Genomic DNA, 17,672 nt, shown 5'->3' with positions numbered 1-17,672 from the left:
TGTACCAGTATCTTGCAGAGAACCTTGGAGACCACAGGCAGTAGGTTTATCTCTCTCCAATTTGAGCACAGGGACAAGTCCCCTTTCTTTGGCAGCTTAATTAGTATGCCTTCTTTCCAATCTTCAGGCACTTGCTCAGCTTCCCATATCGCCTTCACCAAGGGACAGAGTATATCGGCCACCACCTCCGCGTTCGCTTTTAAAGCTTCGACTGGAATACCATCGTTCCCAGGTGCCTTGCCACTCTTGAGCGCTCTTATTGCCTTCGCTATTTCGGCTTTACTTGGGGGGTCCACACTGATGTTCAGAGTAGTAGATGTCTCCTCCACCTCGGTTTCGGTGTCATCGTTTCCATCTACTACAGTGTGGAAAACTTCTGCGAAATGCTCATGCCATCTGCGCATATCTTAGCACTTCTATATCATCTTTATATTATAGTACAAAGTCTTTACTTTAATAATATAGTGCACGCCTGGCTCCGCGCAAGAGTAGGTAGTTTTGCGGAAAGGGAAGTGAAAAATGTGAAGTTCGGTAACTCTGATTTTAGAGCCTTTTTTTTCAAAGTTGCATCCGTGCGAAGCCGCTAGGTCACTAGTATTAAATATTTGTCTTAACACTCACTTAATGTAAGGCGCGGGTCTGGCAGCATAGCAGCCAGGTTGCGCGGTGATATCGAAGGGTAGCGGCGTCGGCGCTTCGGGGTCGATGCAGTGCATGAACAGCCCCTGGCGCCAGCCGGCTGCCATCAGCCAGTCCGCGGACGCGAGTCCGAGCACCATCAGAATGACGACCAGCAACCCGCATATTAGGGCGATCACCTGGAATGTGAATACAATATTTAGCTTGCTCAAAAGTACAATAGGGAGAATTAAATCAACTAGGCGTAGACGCAAGTCACAAATAAGCAGTCGGAACTGGGACTACCTTAAGTTGCATCAGTAACGACCAGATTTAAAAGGACCATATATGAGCAGGATTAGATAATCAATAAAAGGAAGACACGAAAGTTCCTTGGGGATGAACGTCCTGAAACTGGAAAGACGACATTGTGGAGTCTGACATTAATTGCTCTCTTGTAAATTAAAGTACTTGCGTTTAGTTATTTTTATTTTTCATGCTTGATTAAATGAATGTGTAGAAAAGAACAACGCACTCAGTGGTTAGTCATGATAATCACAAGCACCGTGTGATTATCATTGATAACCCACAGGTCTCAGTTATTATAATATTAGTGTTTGGTTTTGTCTCTTAAATTTTACGAGGAAAAAACAAAGTAATACTTATATTCTTCAATAAAATGAGGCTTGTGAAGTCCTTAAGTAAGAGGTAGCTAAGGAGTGTAGTGTGATGGCAATGTGATGGATGTGAGGTACTCATATTTTTCTGCATATTGCGAACGTCTAACATTATTTTGTAAACATGTGTCACTGGTCAGGGTTTGAGTAATCTCTAAATCTAAAACAAAATCAAACCAACCATTGTTTAACTTAATACGTTGCTAAGTCCATAAAGATAAGAAAATTTACATAATCGCAAAAACTTAACCTCAATCGGTTAAGTGGCTTTCAAAATCCTCATGTACCTCCACATAGCATAGCGTGACTTGAACAAAGCGGAGGCAATCAAATATAATTTTGAAACGCGATCAATCGCAGTGTATTCCCAATAGGATACACCGTGATACACGCGTCGACAAGTGTCATCACTCGTGTTTCATATCACCTCAGCAGTTCTCATGGAATATCTAATAGGGCTATCTATAGGTAATAGGATCAAACGACCTCACTTAGTTTCACGAATTGGATGAAAACCAACAGTGTATGTCAGCCAGCCCAGTCGACAAAAGAAGTTAGCAGGCTATGTAGTATATCGCGGATAGGGGTTAGTAGGTATAAAAAAACTCTTTCCTGAGTCAAAAAGAGCTTGCGTTTTGACGCAACTACTACCTTACTTCCTCCTTCCTTCTTCCTTTCTTTGGGAAGTAAGTACCCTATCTATAACTAAACAAAGCAACGTCTAAGATTCTTCAGGTGTAAACTGTTATTACAACAACCGAGCATCGTTAGTAGAATTCAGCTATCGTTTCTCGTAACAGCATTGTTATAGATGCACCGAGCTCCATCCGCAATGCCACAGTTTCTAGTTTAATGTGGCCGTGTTACAAAGCACCTTTCATACACACACTGGCGTTATTCACTCCGAGTATGATATACGGTACACGGTCGACGGAAAACTTTATTGCAGTTTATTGTTTATAATTGTAGCAGTGGAACCACAATCTGTACTAATTTAATGCATTAGGCGCTGCCTGTAATGAGTATGTGTTGGTGAAATAAGTAAAATAACGCTTATTTATGTCAGTTATTATTATAATTTCTGGCGATGGTCACCCTTGCCAGAAATAAGGATTCTGGAAAGAGAAAGAGGGGGCCTTCACCCAAACGGGATCCGCATCACAGAAAGATAACTAACCCTATACTAACATGAGATTAATAAGTTTAAAGTAATAACACGACTCTTAGTACTTGAATTGTAAAATATTTGATGTGGAAATAAACGGCTTATTATCTATATATTATGTATTTTCTTTTTTTTCCCGGCTTGCACCGGTGTACGTACTACCTACTGTTATGCACGGGCCTAAGCCAAGTGCATATTAGGTAAGTTGGTTTGAGTGGTGGGTTCGGCGGCGGTTGTTGCTGTGGTTGACTGAGCGGTGTTTTGCGGGGCTGGAGATGTATAGGTAGCGTTATATTCCTGATCAGTTTGTAAAAATTTCCTAACTATTCGGCAAGTGTTGAGGATGACAGCTTTCTGGAGGAGGTTGTATGTGTTTGGTGGCAGTTTTAAGGTATTTAACGACTGGTACAACTGTTTGAGTATCACTCCGGTAGCAGACAGGACAATCGGTATATTATTACTTTTTGAAGATGCCCAAGTCGGGTTATTTCATCTTTTAATTCGGTATACTTTGTAAGTTTTTCGGCTATTGTAGACTGTAAATTGTGTGTAATAGGGACAGCTATGTCTATTGAATAGGCAGATTCGTTTGCTTTATTTACTAATGTTATGTCGGGTCAATTTTAGTGAATGGTACGATTAGTAAGGATGGCTCGGTCAAAATACAATTTGGCTGTGGGTTTATTTATGACACTTTCAGGTTTGTATTTGTAGTATTAGTATGGTTCTATGGAAGTAATTAGATCAATTTGGTAGGCCAGTTTTTGATGAATAATATTTGCAACTTGGTCGTGTCGATGCTTATATAGTGGTTTGGGCGATAGATTTACATGAGCTTGTAATATGTTGGATGGTTTCAGGGCAGGTATTGCATTTTCTGCATATGTTAGTCGTTACAGTCTTGATTATATGTCGTTGGTAGTTTCTGGTCTCTATTACCTGATCCTGTATTGCCATCATAAAGCCTTCAGTCTCCGGGAAGAGCTCACCACGACTTAGCCACGCGTTCGACGCTTCTTTATCAACATTTACTTGGCATAAGTCATGGCGGTGTCTACCATGTAGAGATTTACCAGCCCACTCAGTTTGGTTTTATCATCAGTCAGAATTTCGTTGTTTTGTATTGTATTATCTTTTGTATTGTATTATCTTTCAAATTTAACAGAGAAGCGTTGCGATCATTCTGTGTAATAGCTTTGTGGAGTGTGGAGAATTCTGATTTGCTGAAAAAGTACTGTCTTAAGTTTGAGATTTGTCTATTATGTAAGTTTCTGATGTCAATAAGGCCTCTTCCACCTTCTTTCCTTGACAATGTCAACCTCTCATCTGATTGCAAGATCTTAGATGGTGTTTTCGGAACTTGGTCATTGTGGTATTTATTTTGCGCTGTAGTGAATTCTGGTCAGATTTATAATTATGATTATAATTTAAAGGCTAACTCTGCACAATAATTATTTTATATTTTCAACTTAACGTCCCTCTTTACGATAGAGCGTAACCGTAAAAATGAAATAACAATAAAAAGACGGCAATAACGCGTTTACGGCAATTGAGAAATTTGAAAGGCAGAAAATGGTAGGCAGGAACCAAATGTTGGAACCATTTGGTCACTGGATGAAGGCAATATTCATAAATTTTCAATAAATGTTAGTGATAACGGGAAAGCCGAAATAGAAGCGAAGCGTGATCAGATCATATATCTAAAACAAAGTTTCAAAGTAGACGCATCTAATTTGGCATGGTGAAGGTATTTTGACCGGGGAGAGATTGGGAATGACATAGGATAGGTATAGGTGTGGGTACGTTTGATACCGGAAAATTGCAGTTCTTGCAGGATAGCGAGCGATAAAAGAATTCTTCGCAGACGGAGTTGGGAGCAAAAGCTAGTTTCTGATAATTTCAATGCAAGCGTTTTTGACTAATCGAATTCATTAGTTCAATTTACATTACCCATACTAATAAAATTTCAAGTCAGTCCGACCACTGGACTGCAAGATAAATTCGATTTGAAAGGATTTTCGCAACAAATGTAGCTACCGAACTGGAAAAAGTAAATAAGCAAAAACACTTTATACTGCTCAATCTGAAAATTTGAATGAGGAAAAACTGGTTCACACGTCAAAGTCATGTCGGACGAGTAAATTAAAACCCTTTTCCCCAGAAACAGTTCAAATTCAACTTTCAACGTAGAATTCTACGTAGTTTAAAAATAGCTTGTAACAAGCGTACCTACAGAGCGGAAAAATAAATTAAACCATTTGAATACGGACCAAAACAATTAAGAAGTTTGTTTTAATAATGGTAAAAACATACACAATTTGGTAGCTGAGGTTGTAAAATATAAGAGTACTCGTATTGTTACCCGTAATGCGATGCGATGCTATTTACCGGAGATAAAAAAGGTTTCTGATAAGAACTAACGAACGTGAGTAAAGTTACCTAATACAAAATATGACGAACGAATTCCTATTGTTAAATCCAGACCAGTTTTACAGCAAATAAGAAGTAATGGTATCCTCGATAAATCATTATTCATTACTCAAATATCAAAAGGCGTCCGAACAAAAATAAACCATCATCGCAAAGTAATGAACATCATCAAAGAGAAAGGAGTAGTGTTTCTGTGACGTCGCGTAAGACTCGTCATCCATCACGGCTGGGGTGCAAATAATAAGACGCAAAAGTACAAATCCAAACACGAGGCGGTGCACGTACCGAGGAAAAGAAAGCGGGAAAGTGAGAGGTGGGTGTCTGGAGGTGGAGGAGTCGAGAGCGCGGGGGGCGGTCATCGATCGGGAGCCGCTCCCGCCAGGCCGGGACCACGGGGCGGCATCAGCTGTTAGCTGCCTACCCGCCTTAGCTCTAGAGCCCACCTTCTAAACGGGTGTCCGCCGTCGTCTCACGTAAAACGATCCCCATTTAACAACTCTAAAGCTGAGAATAATGCGATAACTGCACTCACTCGAGCAAGATGCACGCGTGTTATCTTTCGCGTAATTACATTTTGTGTGCCCCTTTAGCTTTACGAATGGGAAACGAAACGGTTCATTGGATATAGAAGGATGAAACTACTTTGGACTATTAATAAAGAGCAATCAGAAATACAATCTGCCGGAAGCGTCTGTCATCAAGAGGGATTTCATTCATTGGATTATAAAGGACAGTCCACGTGCGGACTTCCTGGCAAATGGGAAGGGTCATTTGACGTGACAAATACAGTAGGATTACGTTTTGATTTATGAAATTAATATTGTGAATGATGAATGCCCTAGTATTTTCTAGCCTCTAAGAATAAGTCTGAAATCAAACAATAACAAAGTAAAGCGGTTTTAAGAAATCGATCGTGGAAAATGTGTACCGTGAAGTGTATGCTCGCTTCGAAAAAAACTAATTGCAAGAATATTTAATACAAATCGAAAGTTAAATGTATGTGTCCACATACATCATACATACGATATAAAGTTACATTGCAACATAACAAAGATAATATTTCAACCGGTAACATTCAAAATGTTAACCTTATCGAAAACAAAGAATGAAAAGTATGTACCAATTTCCGTTTTCATTGAATTTCGTCGCACCTATTTCGCTGCTCTATATTTAATCACATGTGATCAACTAACTGTACCCACGACTAGATTTATCTCAGCCAGTTATGGTTTTAATTGCTATCTTTAGATACTTTACTTAATTTAATCACTACTTTATAGTTTCCGAATAAAATACACCTGTTACATACCTACGGACACAAAAAAATATAGGTACTTAAGGGTTCCGTTTTTATCAGACTGCAAAGAAGGATGATTATGTGTTTGACCCGTATTTATGTATGTATTATGTCTATTCCTATGTCCTCTCGTTATTGTCTCATAACTAGCCAACGGCTGAACCGATTTTGATAAATGATTCGTCATTGGGTTCGTCTTGATGAACTGGGTACATGAAATATTTAAAAAGATAAAATGGCGTATTTTTGGCCAAATTGTGAGTTTAGTTTTTTTTGTTTAAACCTATCGAGTATGGTATCAAATGAAAGCTAATATCTAGCCCATTCTAAATATATAGGGGTTATAATAGTTTTAATCTACCATTTTCAAAACAGTGTGAAATAAAACAATAAATTAATGAAAAAAAATCTAAAACCCGACTTTCTTAAGAAATACTAAAAAGAGGAAAACAAGTCTAGTGGTCTAGAACTATGTTAAGTAGCTAACTTAAAGTTCAACAGTCGGAACCCATTCAAATCGTGACCAGCTAAAAATTTTGAGTAGGTACCTACACCTACCTAATGGGTTTTCTTCTTTCTTGTCGCGTGCTGCTATGAAGAAGAGCTACGAATTAGCCCCTAACATGTTGAGCTAAACTCGATTTAAGACGTGAGATATCCGTTACAATATCATTTAATAAAAGTAATTGTAGGTTTGAACTATGCAAATTTTATAGTTTTGGAGATATGCCAAAAACTAGCATACATTGTTTATTATAGTTCCCACGGGGTAGTTATCGATAAACGAATTTTACGCGGACGTAGTCACGGGCAACAGCTAAGTATTAATATTAATTAATACAATATTAAAACCAAAATCGTGATAAAAAAAATCCGTACCTAAATCTATAGAACGTTAATGAAGCGCAACACAGCCAAAAGTCAGAATTCATTTGAAGTTCAAATGAACTGTTGAATATTCCTTGCTTTGCTCCATTATTGATGCAAATTCTGCAGGTTGCTGGAGCGAGTGCGGTTTTTCTAGGTTAATGTGGACTCATAAAATTCGAAAGCGTATTCCACAAGTGAACTACATTTGTAAAATGTCTAGTAAAGCAAATATAAATAAATAGCTTTCCTATATTTTTCTATGCACAACATACTCGTAATGCAAGCCGTCGTGTATGTGTACTTACACGTACATGTATTCTTAGATCTAGTCTCATTTTGCACTTCAATACTTTTCACGGTCATGGTCGTCAACACAATAAACGTATTTGAAATGCTAACACATCATTTCGGTGGTCCCTGTAGCTAACTCGTAAATTAAATCATTAGTTCTGTCTATAGATATTTAGAAGGTACCTAATTACCTGTAAAAAATAATTTTACAGGTACCTAGAAAAACATGAAACTTGGAATGAACTACAAAAGCAATTCAAAAGCCCAACAGTTTTGCCTAAGCAATGAGAAGTACCCTCGTACATGTAACCTTACTAAACTCAGGACCATTTATCAGCCCATGTCACCAACTCCAGTCCAGCACACTTTAAATTAAAGTTAGTGCGCTCTAAATCTCAGACATCTCAGTAAACAATAGCAAGATACATTTGGGTCACACTAAACTGGAATACAGAGGTAGCTAAAGGAATGGGTACAAACTCGCAAGGGAAGCTTTACCTGCTCTACCAAGTTTGGTGTTGCATTACAAGTTCTTAGAATGATATGTTTCCAACCTACTTCTTAAGCCGATATATATATACCTACCTAACATTGTCATTTGTGCTTCACTTTGTGCTCTACTTATACGAGTTGACTTCTCTCCGCTTTTGTTTTCCTTTGTGTACTTAGAACATAAAAACCATTGATGTCGTATTTTTAATGAACAGACTTTTGAACTTTATTAAGATTAAGAAAGCTTTTGAATTTTGATGAAGGCTTCTGGGAAAAATAATAAAGTAGACGATCCGTTTCGCTACGAATAGGAGGTCATCATCATCATCATCATCATCATCATCATCTCAGCCTATTTAAGTCCCACTGCTGGGCACAGGCCTCCTCTTAGAATCACCAGTGGTAATTTACCACGCGGGCTCAATGCGGATTGGGAACTTCAGACATACCATTGAATAGAAAGGTATTTTCTTGAATTCTAAGGTAAGATTGGTTAAAGTAGTTCCCAAACTTATTTTTCTCGTGGACCACTTTCAAAATTTTACTGGTTTCGGTGGACCCCCTGCTGCTACATTTCTACCACATTCTTAAAGTCGCCAAAAAATAAAAATTGTGTCGCTTGTGAGTTCTGTCCAGTCGCTTGTGTTATTAAAATATTATCTGCTTAGGTAGGTAGGTAGGCCCTTATAAAAACTATGCTTACATTTTGGCTCTTTACTATCAAAAGCAGATAAATTTTCGTGGACCCCCATTAACATCTTATGGACCCCCATTTTTTGTTCACGCCTACGTAGACCCCCAGCAAGTCTCCCGTGGACCCCTGGGGGCCACCTGGACCACTTTGGGAATCACTGGTTAAATAGATTCGGAATCGCGCGTTGCTGTTCTATATGCTGTTAAGTTAGGTTAGTCAAATAAATACGTAAATGTGGATAAGACAAGACACGTCTCTTAGTAGGATCTACCTAATGTCTAAGTCCGTCTATAACTTATCCAACTAGATAACAAGGAAAGGTAGTACCCAACTTTCCGGCTCCGATTTGTTTTATTCTTATATGTTTTAGAGAGTAGTCTAAAAGTAGTAGTAGAGTAGTCCGTTAGGACACTTATTTTTTTTGAGCTGCCCAAAATCAACCTACATAATATTCGGAGATTTTGACCTACAAAGTACCTATTACCTATTAAGTACATATTGGTACTAAAAAGTGAGCAAACCCTCTAACTTCTGCAGAAAGTGCTGTTAAAGCAAATTGCTAGTTAATTACTGGCTTGATGATATGTTGGAGAACATGAAAAAATAATGGATCGGTGTTTTGTTATTTCGACTAAAAACTCTTATTTTACAAAAAAATAATTGTGTGAAGCGGTCCGAAGTATAACACTTTTCAGGATATTTTTTTTGTAAACTGTAAGTGAACCGAATAACAAAACACCTGTGCATTATTTTTTCATGTTATCCAACATATAATCAAACCAGTAATTAACTAGTAATTTGCTTTAACAGCCCTTTCTACAGAAGTTGGAGGGTTTGCTCACTTTTTAGTAATATTAGTACTTTGGAGGTCAATTTCTCCAAATAGATTGAGTTTAGGCAGCTATAAAAAATACGTATCCGTTATTTTAGACTACTCTCTAACATATACATATCTCTAACATAAAATAAAACAAATCGGAGCCGGACAGTTGGCTACCTTTCCTTGGAAGTACGACTAAGTAAACTAATAAATATACTGACACTAGAACACGTTGAAATAAAAATAAAGAAATGCTGGAGAGGCTAGGAGGTGTATTAAAGTAAACGAATTACAAACGCAGATATCAATACCATGTTTAGGTGCATACCGAACTGTGGTGGTTACCCCAGGGGGACAATATTTATATTGTTCCATATTTAGGTAGGTACCCATGGATTGTGAACGTGTTAAGAATGTGTAAGGCTTTGAATTGATACCTGAGGCTTTATTGCCTAACGTTTCTGACGCTCGCGATCGCAATCAAATTACTTACAGTTTTTGTATGCGAAATCTGACATGTGATTGCGATCGCGAGCGTCAGAAGCAGCAGGCAATAAGGCTTCTGATTTAGTAGTCGTCTCCTGATAACAGAATAGAGTAGAATCGTACTTCATTGTACCACAGTTAATAGTCAGCAACAAATGTAACTTCTCTAAACGGCCCTGCAGGGCTACTACGAACCTCGAAGTTCGTGTCGTGCGGTCCCTCTCGCTCTCGTATTAAATAGTTTAAGTGTCAGAGGGACCGCACGACATGAACTTCGAGTTTCGAGTTCCGTAGTAGCCCTGCAGGACACTCTCGGATACTCGTGATGGATATGACTGAGGAACGCACTAGACGAGACAGTCTACATTTGCTGAACAGTATTTTGTAGCCACTAGCGCTACACGTAAAGCGGGGTAATTTTTTATCGTCTTGTGGCGTATCGTTGGATAGGTCTTTCAAAAACATTACGAGTTTGCTAAGACCACTTTCGATTTAGTGATCTATTTGCATTTGTATAAGGATTTAGTGCTAATTATTGTTACAGGAATGCCCCCCAAAAGCTCAGCTGATTAAAATTATAATAATGGGTTTAAAAGGAAAAGTATCACAGTCACAGCCTAGTAGGCTTTACAATACAAGTTAACGAGTAATAGGTAGTAGATCAAAAGTGAATATTTTCCGTATTTATTTAGTACGGTACGGAACCCTGCACTGCGCCTGGCCCGACTCGTACTTGGCCGGTTTTTAACACAGTTTTACTACCTATAAGATCTTTGTAGCTTAGTCTCCCAACAACCTCTAGAATGCCAGCCACCAAAGATGTGCGAGATTGCAGTGAGCGAGGTCTAAGTAACCTTAACTAGCCGCGTCCACCAGTACCACTACCATGAGTTTACAGTGACCGTACTCGATAGCGACGGCGTAAATTAGATTTGTAGAAGCGCTGTACAATTCTCCATACAAATAAGTTACGCCGTCGCTATCGAGTACGGTCACTGTAAACTCATGGTAGTGGTACAGCGCTTAGCTACATCTTGAAAATAAACAATTCTAATTGGTGTACATACTTTATACGCCACTTAACATGTCTTTGATGAAAAAGCGCTGCCCAATGCTTGGATAGACGACGAAAACGTCGCGCGCTCACTTATCTTTCAACTAGCCCGAAAATTACCAGTGTAATAAGGCTCTGCTCTAAGTGTGGTTTTACAGTGACTTTCGCCAGCACGGTTGATAAGCGTCGCGGGCCACGAGCTTTGCGTATACCAGTATACACACTCTCATCTATGTTTGCGTCTCTTGGAGCGATAGTGTGGTTTTACAGTGACGCTATCGCCAGCGCGGTTGATAAGCGTCGCGGGCCACGAGCTTTGCGTCTACCAGTATACACACTCATCTATGTTTGCGTCTCTTGGAGCGATAGTGTGGTTTTACAGTGACGCTATCGCCAGCGCGGTTGATAAGCGTCGCGGGCCACGAGCTTTGCATCTACCAGTATACACACTCTCTCATCTATGTTTGCGACTCTTGGAGCGATAGTGTGGTTTTACAGTGACTTTCGCCAGCGCGGTTGATAAGCGTCGCGGGCCACGAGCTTTGCGTCTACCAGTATACACACTCATCTATGTTTGCGTCTCTTGGAGCGATAGTGTGGTTTTACAGTGACGCTATCGCCAGCGCGGTTGATAAGCGTCGCGGGCCACAAGCTTTGCGTCTACCAGTATACACACTCATCTATGTTTGCGTCTCTTGGAGCGATAGTGTGGTTTTACAGTGACGCTATCGCCAGCGCGGTTGATAAGCGTCGCGGGCCACGAGCTTTGCGTCTACCAGTATACACACTCTCATCTATGTTTGCGTCTCTTGGCGCAATAGTGTGGTTTTACAGTGACGCTATCGCCAGCGCGGTTGATAAGCGTCACGGGCCACGAGCTTTGCATCTACCAGTATACACATTCATCTATGTTTGCGTCTCTTGGAGCGATAGTGTGGTTTTACAGTGACTTTCGCCAGCGCGGTTGATAAGCGTCGCGGGCCACGAGCTTTGCGTCTACCAGTATACACACTCTCATCTATGTTTGCGTCTCTTGGAGCGATAGTGTGGTTTTACAGTGACGCTATTGCCAGCGCGAATGGTAAGCGTGGCCCGTAAAACTATTACAAACGATCAAACGAAACGAACGTTAAACTATGTAACGATCCAAGAGACGCAAAGCTCGTGGCCCACGACGCTTACTTTGAAGACGGACGGCACGCTAAAATCGCGCGGCTAATCGCATAGCGCCGTAGTCGTAGTGTATTGCGTACGTAGCCTAAGCCTGCTGACTGAAAAAGAATGGTAAATGTAAATGACCAGCACCTGTGCAATCTGATTCGCAGGCATGTCGTCTTGTTCCGTCGCAAACTGGGGCGGCGGCGGCAGCACCGGCGGCGGCAGGGCGCGCGGGTTGGAGCGGAGCCCGCCCGGGACTGCGCCCGCGCGCCCCGGCATGCGACTGCTACCTAGCCACCTCACCACACGACCAACGTCGCACTCAATACATCACACTACCACTAGTACACGTCACTACACGTACTATCAGACTTTTCGATTTCGCGGGGTTCAATGAATTATCCTTAATAACAGTGGCTGGAGGAAATGAGGAATTGGTTTTTTTTTATTATTCTACTGGATGGCAAACGAGCAAGTGGGTCTCCTGATGGTAAGAGATGAAGATGGGTTACGGTATCTCTTCCTACCCTAGTAGATATAAATAATAAAATATAAATAAATAATATCTGTAAATCTTGAATGAGTTGCCGCATCTTGCTTCGTTGATATATGCTTCCTTTATCAACTGGCTCAGTGGTAGGAAAACATCGTAACAAATGAGAAGAATGTGAGATGTGTGTTCAAGTTAGTCCAATCTTTGGGTTTATCATGTTACGTTTAAATATGTTTATCTACCATGAAATCTTAAACAATCCTTAACGTGAGTTAGCATGCCTGTTTCATAGAAAACTATAATTTTGGGTTTTTTCGAGACGTATTTAAGTTATTTGTGGTAAGACCTTGCGTGCTTAGTCAGCCAGGTCTATTTGATGCTGTCGTTGCCAAAACACAAATACTGCATCAAAAAAAATATTTGTGAGCATAGAATAGTGTAGGTATATTAATATGTGTAGCGCAAAGCCAGGCTGCGAACTAGTTGGCTACGTCAGAATCAGTGTTGCCAGGTGTTGGGTATTCTACCGAACTTCGGTATTTCAGCACTGTGTTCGGTAGGTATAACAGAAATACCCGATATATGGGCGGTTCGGTATTTTTTAGGGTTCCGGAGACAAAATGGCAAAAACGCAACCCTTATAGTTTCGCCATGTCTGTCTTTCCGTTCGTCCGCGGCTTTGCTCAGGGACTATCAATGCTAGAAAGCTGTAATTTTGTACGGATATATATGTAAACAATGCCGACAAAATGGTACAATAAAAAAAAATATAAAAAAAATTTTTGGTGTTTTTTTTCTCATCCAACCCTATAGTGTGTGTTATCGTTGGATAGGTCTTTTAAATTATTAGGGGTTTGCTAAGACGATTTTTCGATTCAGTGATTTGTTTGCGAAATATTCAACTTAACAAGTGCAAATTTTCATTAAAATCGAGCGTCCCCCCCCCTCAAAAATCTAAACCGGTGGGTGGAAAAATTTGAAAAAATTCAGGATGGTAATAAGTTTATCAAACTTTCAAGGAAAACTATAACGGGTAAGTTTGCTTGAGAATTATTAGTAGTTTAAGAGTAAATAGCAGCCTAAGTACGTTAGTACTATTATATATTCTGTGGCCTAAGGTATACTAATATACCTAAACTATGGAAGATTCCGTATAAAATACGAAATCCTTAGAAAAATATTACTTATTTTTTTCGTAATGGCTACGGAACCCTATTTCGGTCGTGTCCGACACGCTCTTGGCCGGTTTTATTTCTGATAAATTTTCTCTCCCTAATAAACGATTCAACTGTCAGATTTTACGCAATCGACATTGCCGCTTCGTGCGCGTTGGAAGCGTTTTCTTTTGCTCACTGTTCGGTATTTATTCGAAAAAGACCTGGGAACCCTGGTCAGAATAGTAAAAAGAATAGCAAAGCTTCTAATAAAAGGAAAGAGTTTATGAAGATGCAGGTTTTGTCTTTCAGCTAAGAGCAGAAGGTTGAAACTAGGTATCCACCGATCTCCGGAAAAGGAGAACAGCTGACACCACAAGAAAAGCGCTTAACCTATAAAAGATATACAAAGGCCGAGTTCGCTCATCGACTTTTAATTGTGACCCTAATATTTCAAGATTATGCAAAACGAGAAGGACAATAAAGTCCATTTGTTCCCTTCCGTGTCACCGGCAGAGTGGCCCACGAAAGCCGGTGAGCGATAGAACTTAATTTGTCACTGTCGATTGAGCCTCAGACACAACAGAAAAATACCGCCCGCGGTTAAGTAAATCACTGATTGAAAGGTGATTGATGATGCCAATAAAAAAGAAAAGGGGACCCCAGGAAGCCCTCAAGTTGCCCTGAAAAACAACTTTAAAAATAGACGTTGACATCGGAGAGGTTGTGAAAAGCGTTAAAAAACGCTAACGTAATTTAAGCGCCGGACTTAATAAGGTTACGGTGACGAGATTATAAATCAGGTTCACCCCTGCGGTTGACTGGTGTTTACGTACATAGGTTAAATTACAGGCGGCTTAGCCACCCTTTTCGCATGACTTTCCTAGAATTTAGGTCAGAGCAGAAAGGAGCACACGTGCGTTGTAGGGGAAGGCTAGCCACCGCGCCAAATGAGGTCGCCCTCGTCCGCTGGCGTCACAGCGCCGCGCCGCACTGGACAAAAATTACTATTTCTACAAATATGGGAATAAAACACGCAATGAAAAAACACAATAACGCGCCGCGCCGGGCCAGTCGGGCGGGAGAATGTCGTGTCGTGACAAACTGACTTAACACTGATAGAGTTGCGTTGCTAACATTTTCAACATTCTTTGCGTGCTATTTCGTATTCTTGCTTTAGTATTGGACAGCAAAAAAATTGTTTTTAATAATTATTTTAATTTTACCATATAATTTCTAGCTTTGTAAACTTAGTCGGAAAGTTTTTTATATCGATAGGAGATACTTTTTAAAAGAATGTGTAATTATCCCATTTATATTTCTCAATGATGGCAACTATGCATGGGTTCATTAAATAAATATAATTAATGAAACTACTGAAACTTTTTAATGGGACATATACTTTTAAACTACCGTCCCACAGAATCTCAGCACGCTACCAGGATACAAAGTAACCACATTATTCTAAATAAAAAATAGTGAGGCTGTCCCTTAGTGGAAGAATTTTTATAATCGGTTTAACAGTTCCAGAGGATATACCCTACATACAAACAAACGCACAAACCAGCAAAATTTATCACTTTATTTTATGAGTATATGGTTCTACATTAATATCAATGAAATATTACACAAAAAGGCTGAGCAAGTACCGCACGCGGTACTAACTAAGTTTTATTTTTAAAAATTAGACAATAGTCAACTGTTTAATGTTTACAATGCCAATCAAAACAAACGTGCTTTCCGTATCGATTCTTTATTTATTGTTTCAAACTAATACATTTGAAGGGGAATGTGTTTCGACTAGAACTGTTTACATAACTACACATCCGTATCGTACAAACATGTATGATATAGTTATAAATTATAATGTAGCACATCTCTGAACATCCGGATGATACATATACACAAATATGAAGAACATTTCTAAAGAAAGCTGAGACATTGTCGTGGGAATGAAGCATGAGAATATTATATAAGTATTAATAAGTATACTGTGTCGATGGAGCGCTGTTCTTGAAAGTGAAATGATTCTTACGCCTCATGAGAAGCACACGTTTCACTTTATGGCTTTATTAAAGCAAACTGCGCAAGTTATTTAAATTTAGGCGCCAAATGCCCATAAATAGCTCTTTCCTGGAGATAATTTGTTTTTTTTTTATTATTATTCTAAGATGACAGTGTTTCAAAATAGAATTTCAATTTGACAAGAGTGTCCTCGCCTCGCCCTGGGAATTAAGACAATTCAACATTTTATACGACACATGCACTCCATGTTGTATGCACACTTCAGTATAGTCATACTCATATACTTAATGTGCAATAACTAAGTGACCTGGAGGATTTTATAATCGCAACTAATAAATTTAAAGAATACTTAACCATTTATTTAATAATTATGGAATATACATTGAGCGCAGGCATGCCCTACTTATAGTCTTAAAAAAATGCGAATTCAAAAACGTATATTAATCTGCTTTGCTAGTTACTCTAGTTAGTATCTTACGGGTACTAAACATTTTAGTACCTATATCAAAAACATGCTTTGATTGCCTATATTTATTTAACACTAGAGTTTACCCGCGGTTTCGCACGCGTAGACTATTCGATCTGGTAGTTTCAATTGAAATTCCGGGATTTTACAAAATTCCCCTGGGAAATTCCATCCATACTAATATTATAAATGCGAAAGTGTGTGTGTGTTTGTATGTTTGTCCGTCTTTCACGTCGAAACGGAGTGACGGATCGACATGATTTATGGCATAGATATAGTTTCCCATAAACTCAGAAAGTGACATAGGCTACTTTTTATCCCGGAAAAATGCAAAGTTCCCGAGGGAATAGCGCGCGATAACCGAATGCCACGTGGGCGAAGCCGTGGGTAAAAGCTAGTAATTTATATCGTGGTCTTCATTGAGGTTGTGTTAAGAACTGTACAAAATTCCATGACTCTAAACCCAGCGGTTGAAATTTCAAGATTGTATCCGTATCCCCTGGGTATATCGGCATAAAAAGTAGCCTATGTGTTATTCCAGACGTCCAGGTACATACAGACCAAATTTCATGACTCTAAGCCCAGCGGTTGTTATTTCGAGATTTTATCCCTGCCCCGTGGGAATATCGGGATAAAAAGTAGCCTATGTGTTATTCCAGGCGTCCAGCTATCTACATACCAAATTTCATCCAAAAACGTTCAGCGAGGTACTAGCTGTTGCCCGCGACTCCGTTTACGTAGAATTGGTTTATTGCAATTATCCGTGATAAAAACTATCCTATGTCCTTCCCCGGGACTCAAACTATCTGTATACCGAATTTCATCTAAATCGATTCGGCGGTTTAGACATGATTGAGTAACAAACATCCAAACATAACATCTAAATAAACATCCAAACATCTTCACCAACGTTCACATGCATAATATTAGTAGGGTAGTCGATAATGTTCGTAATAAAAACGTAGATATAAATACTTAGAGTAATGTTTCATTATCACTGTAAAATGTCGGTTAAATTACTAGCCCAGAAACGAGCATGAGGTTAATTAGGCACTTGATAACACGATACGAAGATTCGAATATGACAATAACTTGTATGTTTATCATAGGTAAAGTTATACGTAAGTTGCTTGCTACTTTGACCAGCACAGTAATAGAAGAATTTATGAAACTATTATAACAACGTACAAGACAATTTAAGTAATTGGTGATCTAATTGGTGTTTTGGGTGTCTTGTCTGTATTAGAAAAGATAGGCAATTAAGGCCAATTAAATACTTAGACAAAAAAATAAACACCCCGCTATTTGCTGCTATTACTAATATAATGTCATGATTAATATTGCTCTTTATTTATATTTTTTAGTGTCAGCCACAAACATCAATAAAAGAAGAAAGGTTCCGCCAAAAAATTCAGAGTTCTGTCGTCTGATTTGCGCAATGGGTCGCGTCGGTTCAGTGATTCTACACTTAAATCACCTTTT

The 17,672-nt window shown here is 39.2% G+C and overlaps 1 protein-coding gene across 6 annotated transcripts in view; it reads right to left on the bottom strand.

Moving 5' to 3' along the window:
* The window catches only part of LOC141437302 (transmembrane protein 47), a 103,727-nt gene that overhangs the window by 22,852 nt on the left and 63,203 nt on the right, over positions 1–17,672 (bottom strand). For 5 of the 6 annotated variants that reach the window (XM_074100581.1, XM_074100582.1, XM_074100578.1 and 2 more), the window contains exon 3: positions 622–818. In XM_074100581.1, coding sequence (XP_073956682.1) covers positions 622–818 — 197 coding nt within the window. Of the gene's footprint in view, positions 1–621; positions 819–12,199; positions 12,459–17,672 lie in introns of those variants that run through there. The other variant, XM_074100579.1, reaches the window with a different exon arrangement.

This window comes from Choristoneura fumiferana, chromosome 17, assembly GCF_025370935.1.
Source record: "Choristoneura fumiferana chromosome 17, NRCan_CFum_1, whole genome shotgun sequence".
Classification (NCBI taxonomy): Eukaryota; Metazoa; Arthropoda; class Insecta; order Lepidoptera; family Tortricidae; genus Choristoneura; species Choristoneura fumiferana.
Note: the sequence above shows the minus strand (reverse complement) of the source record. Positions and strands in the feature narration are given on the sequence as shown.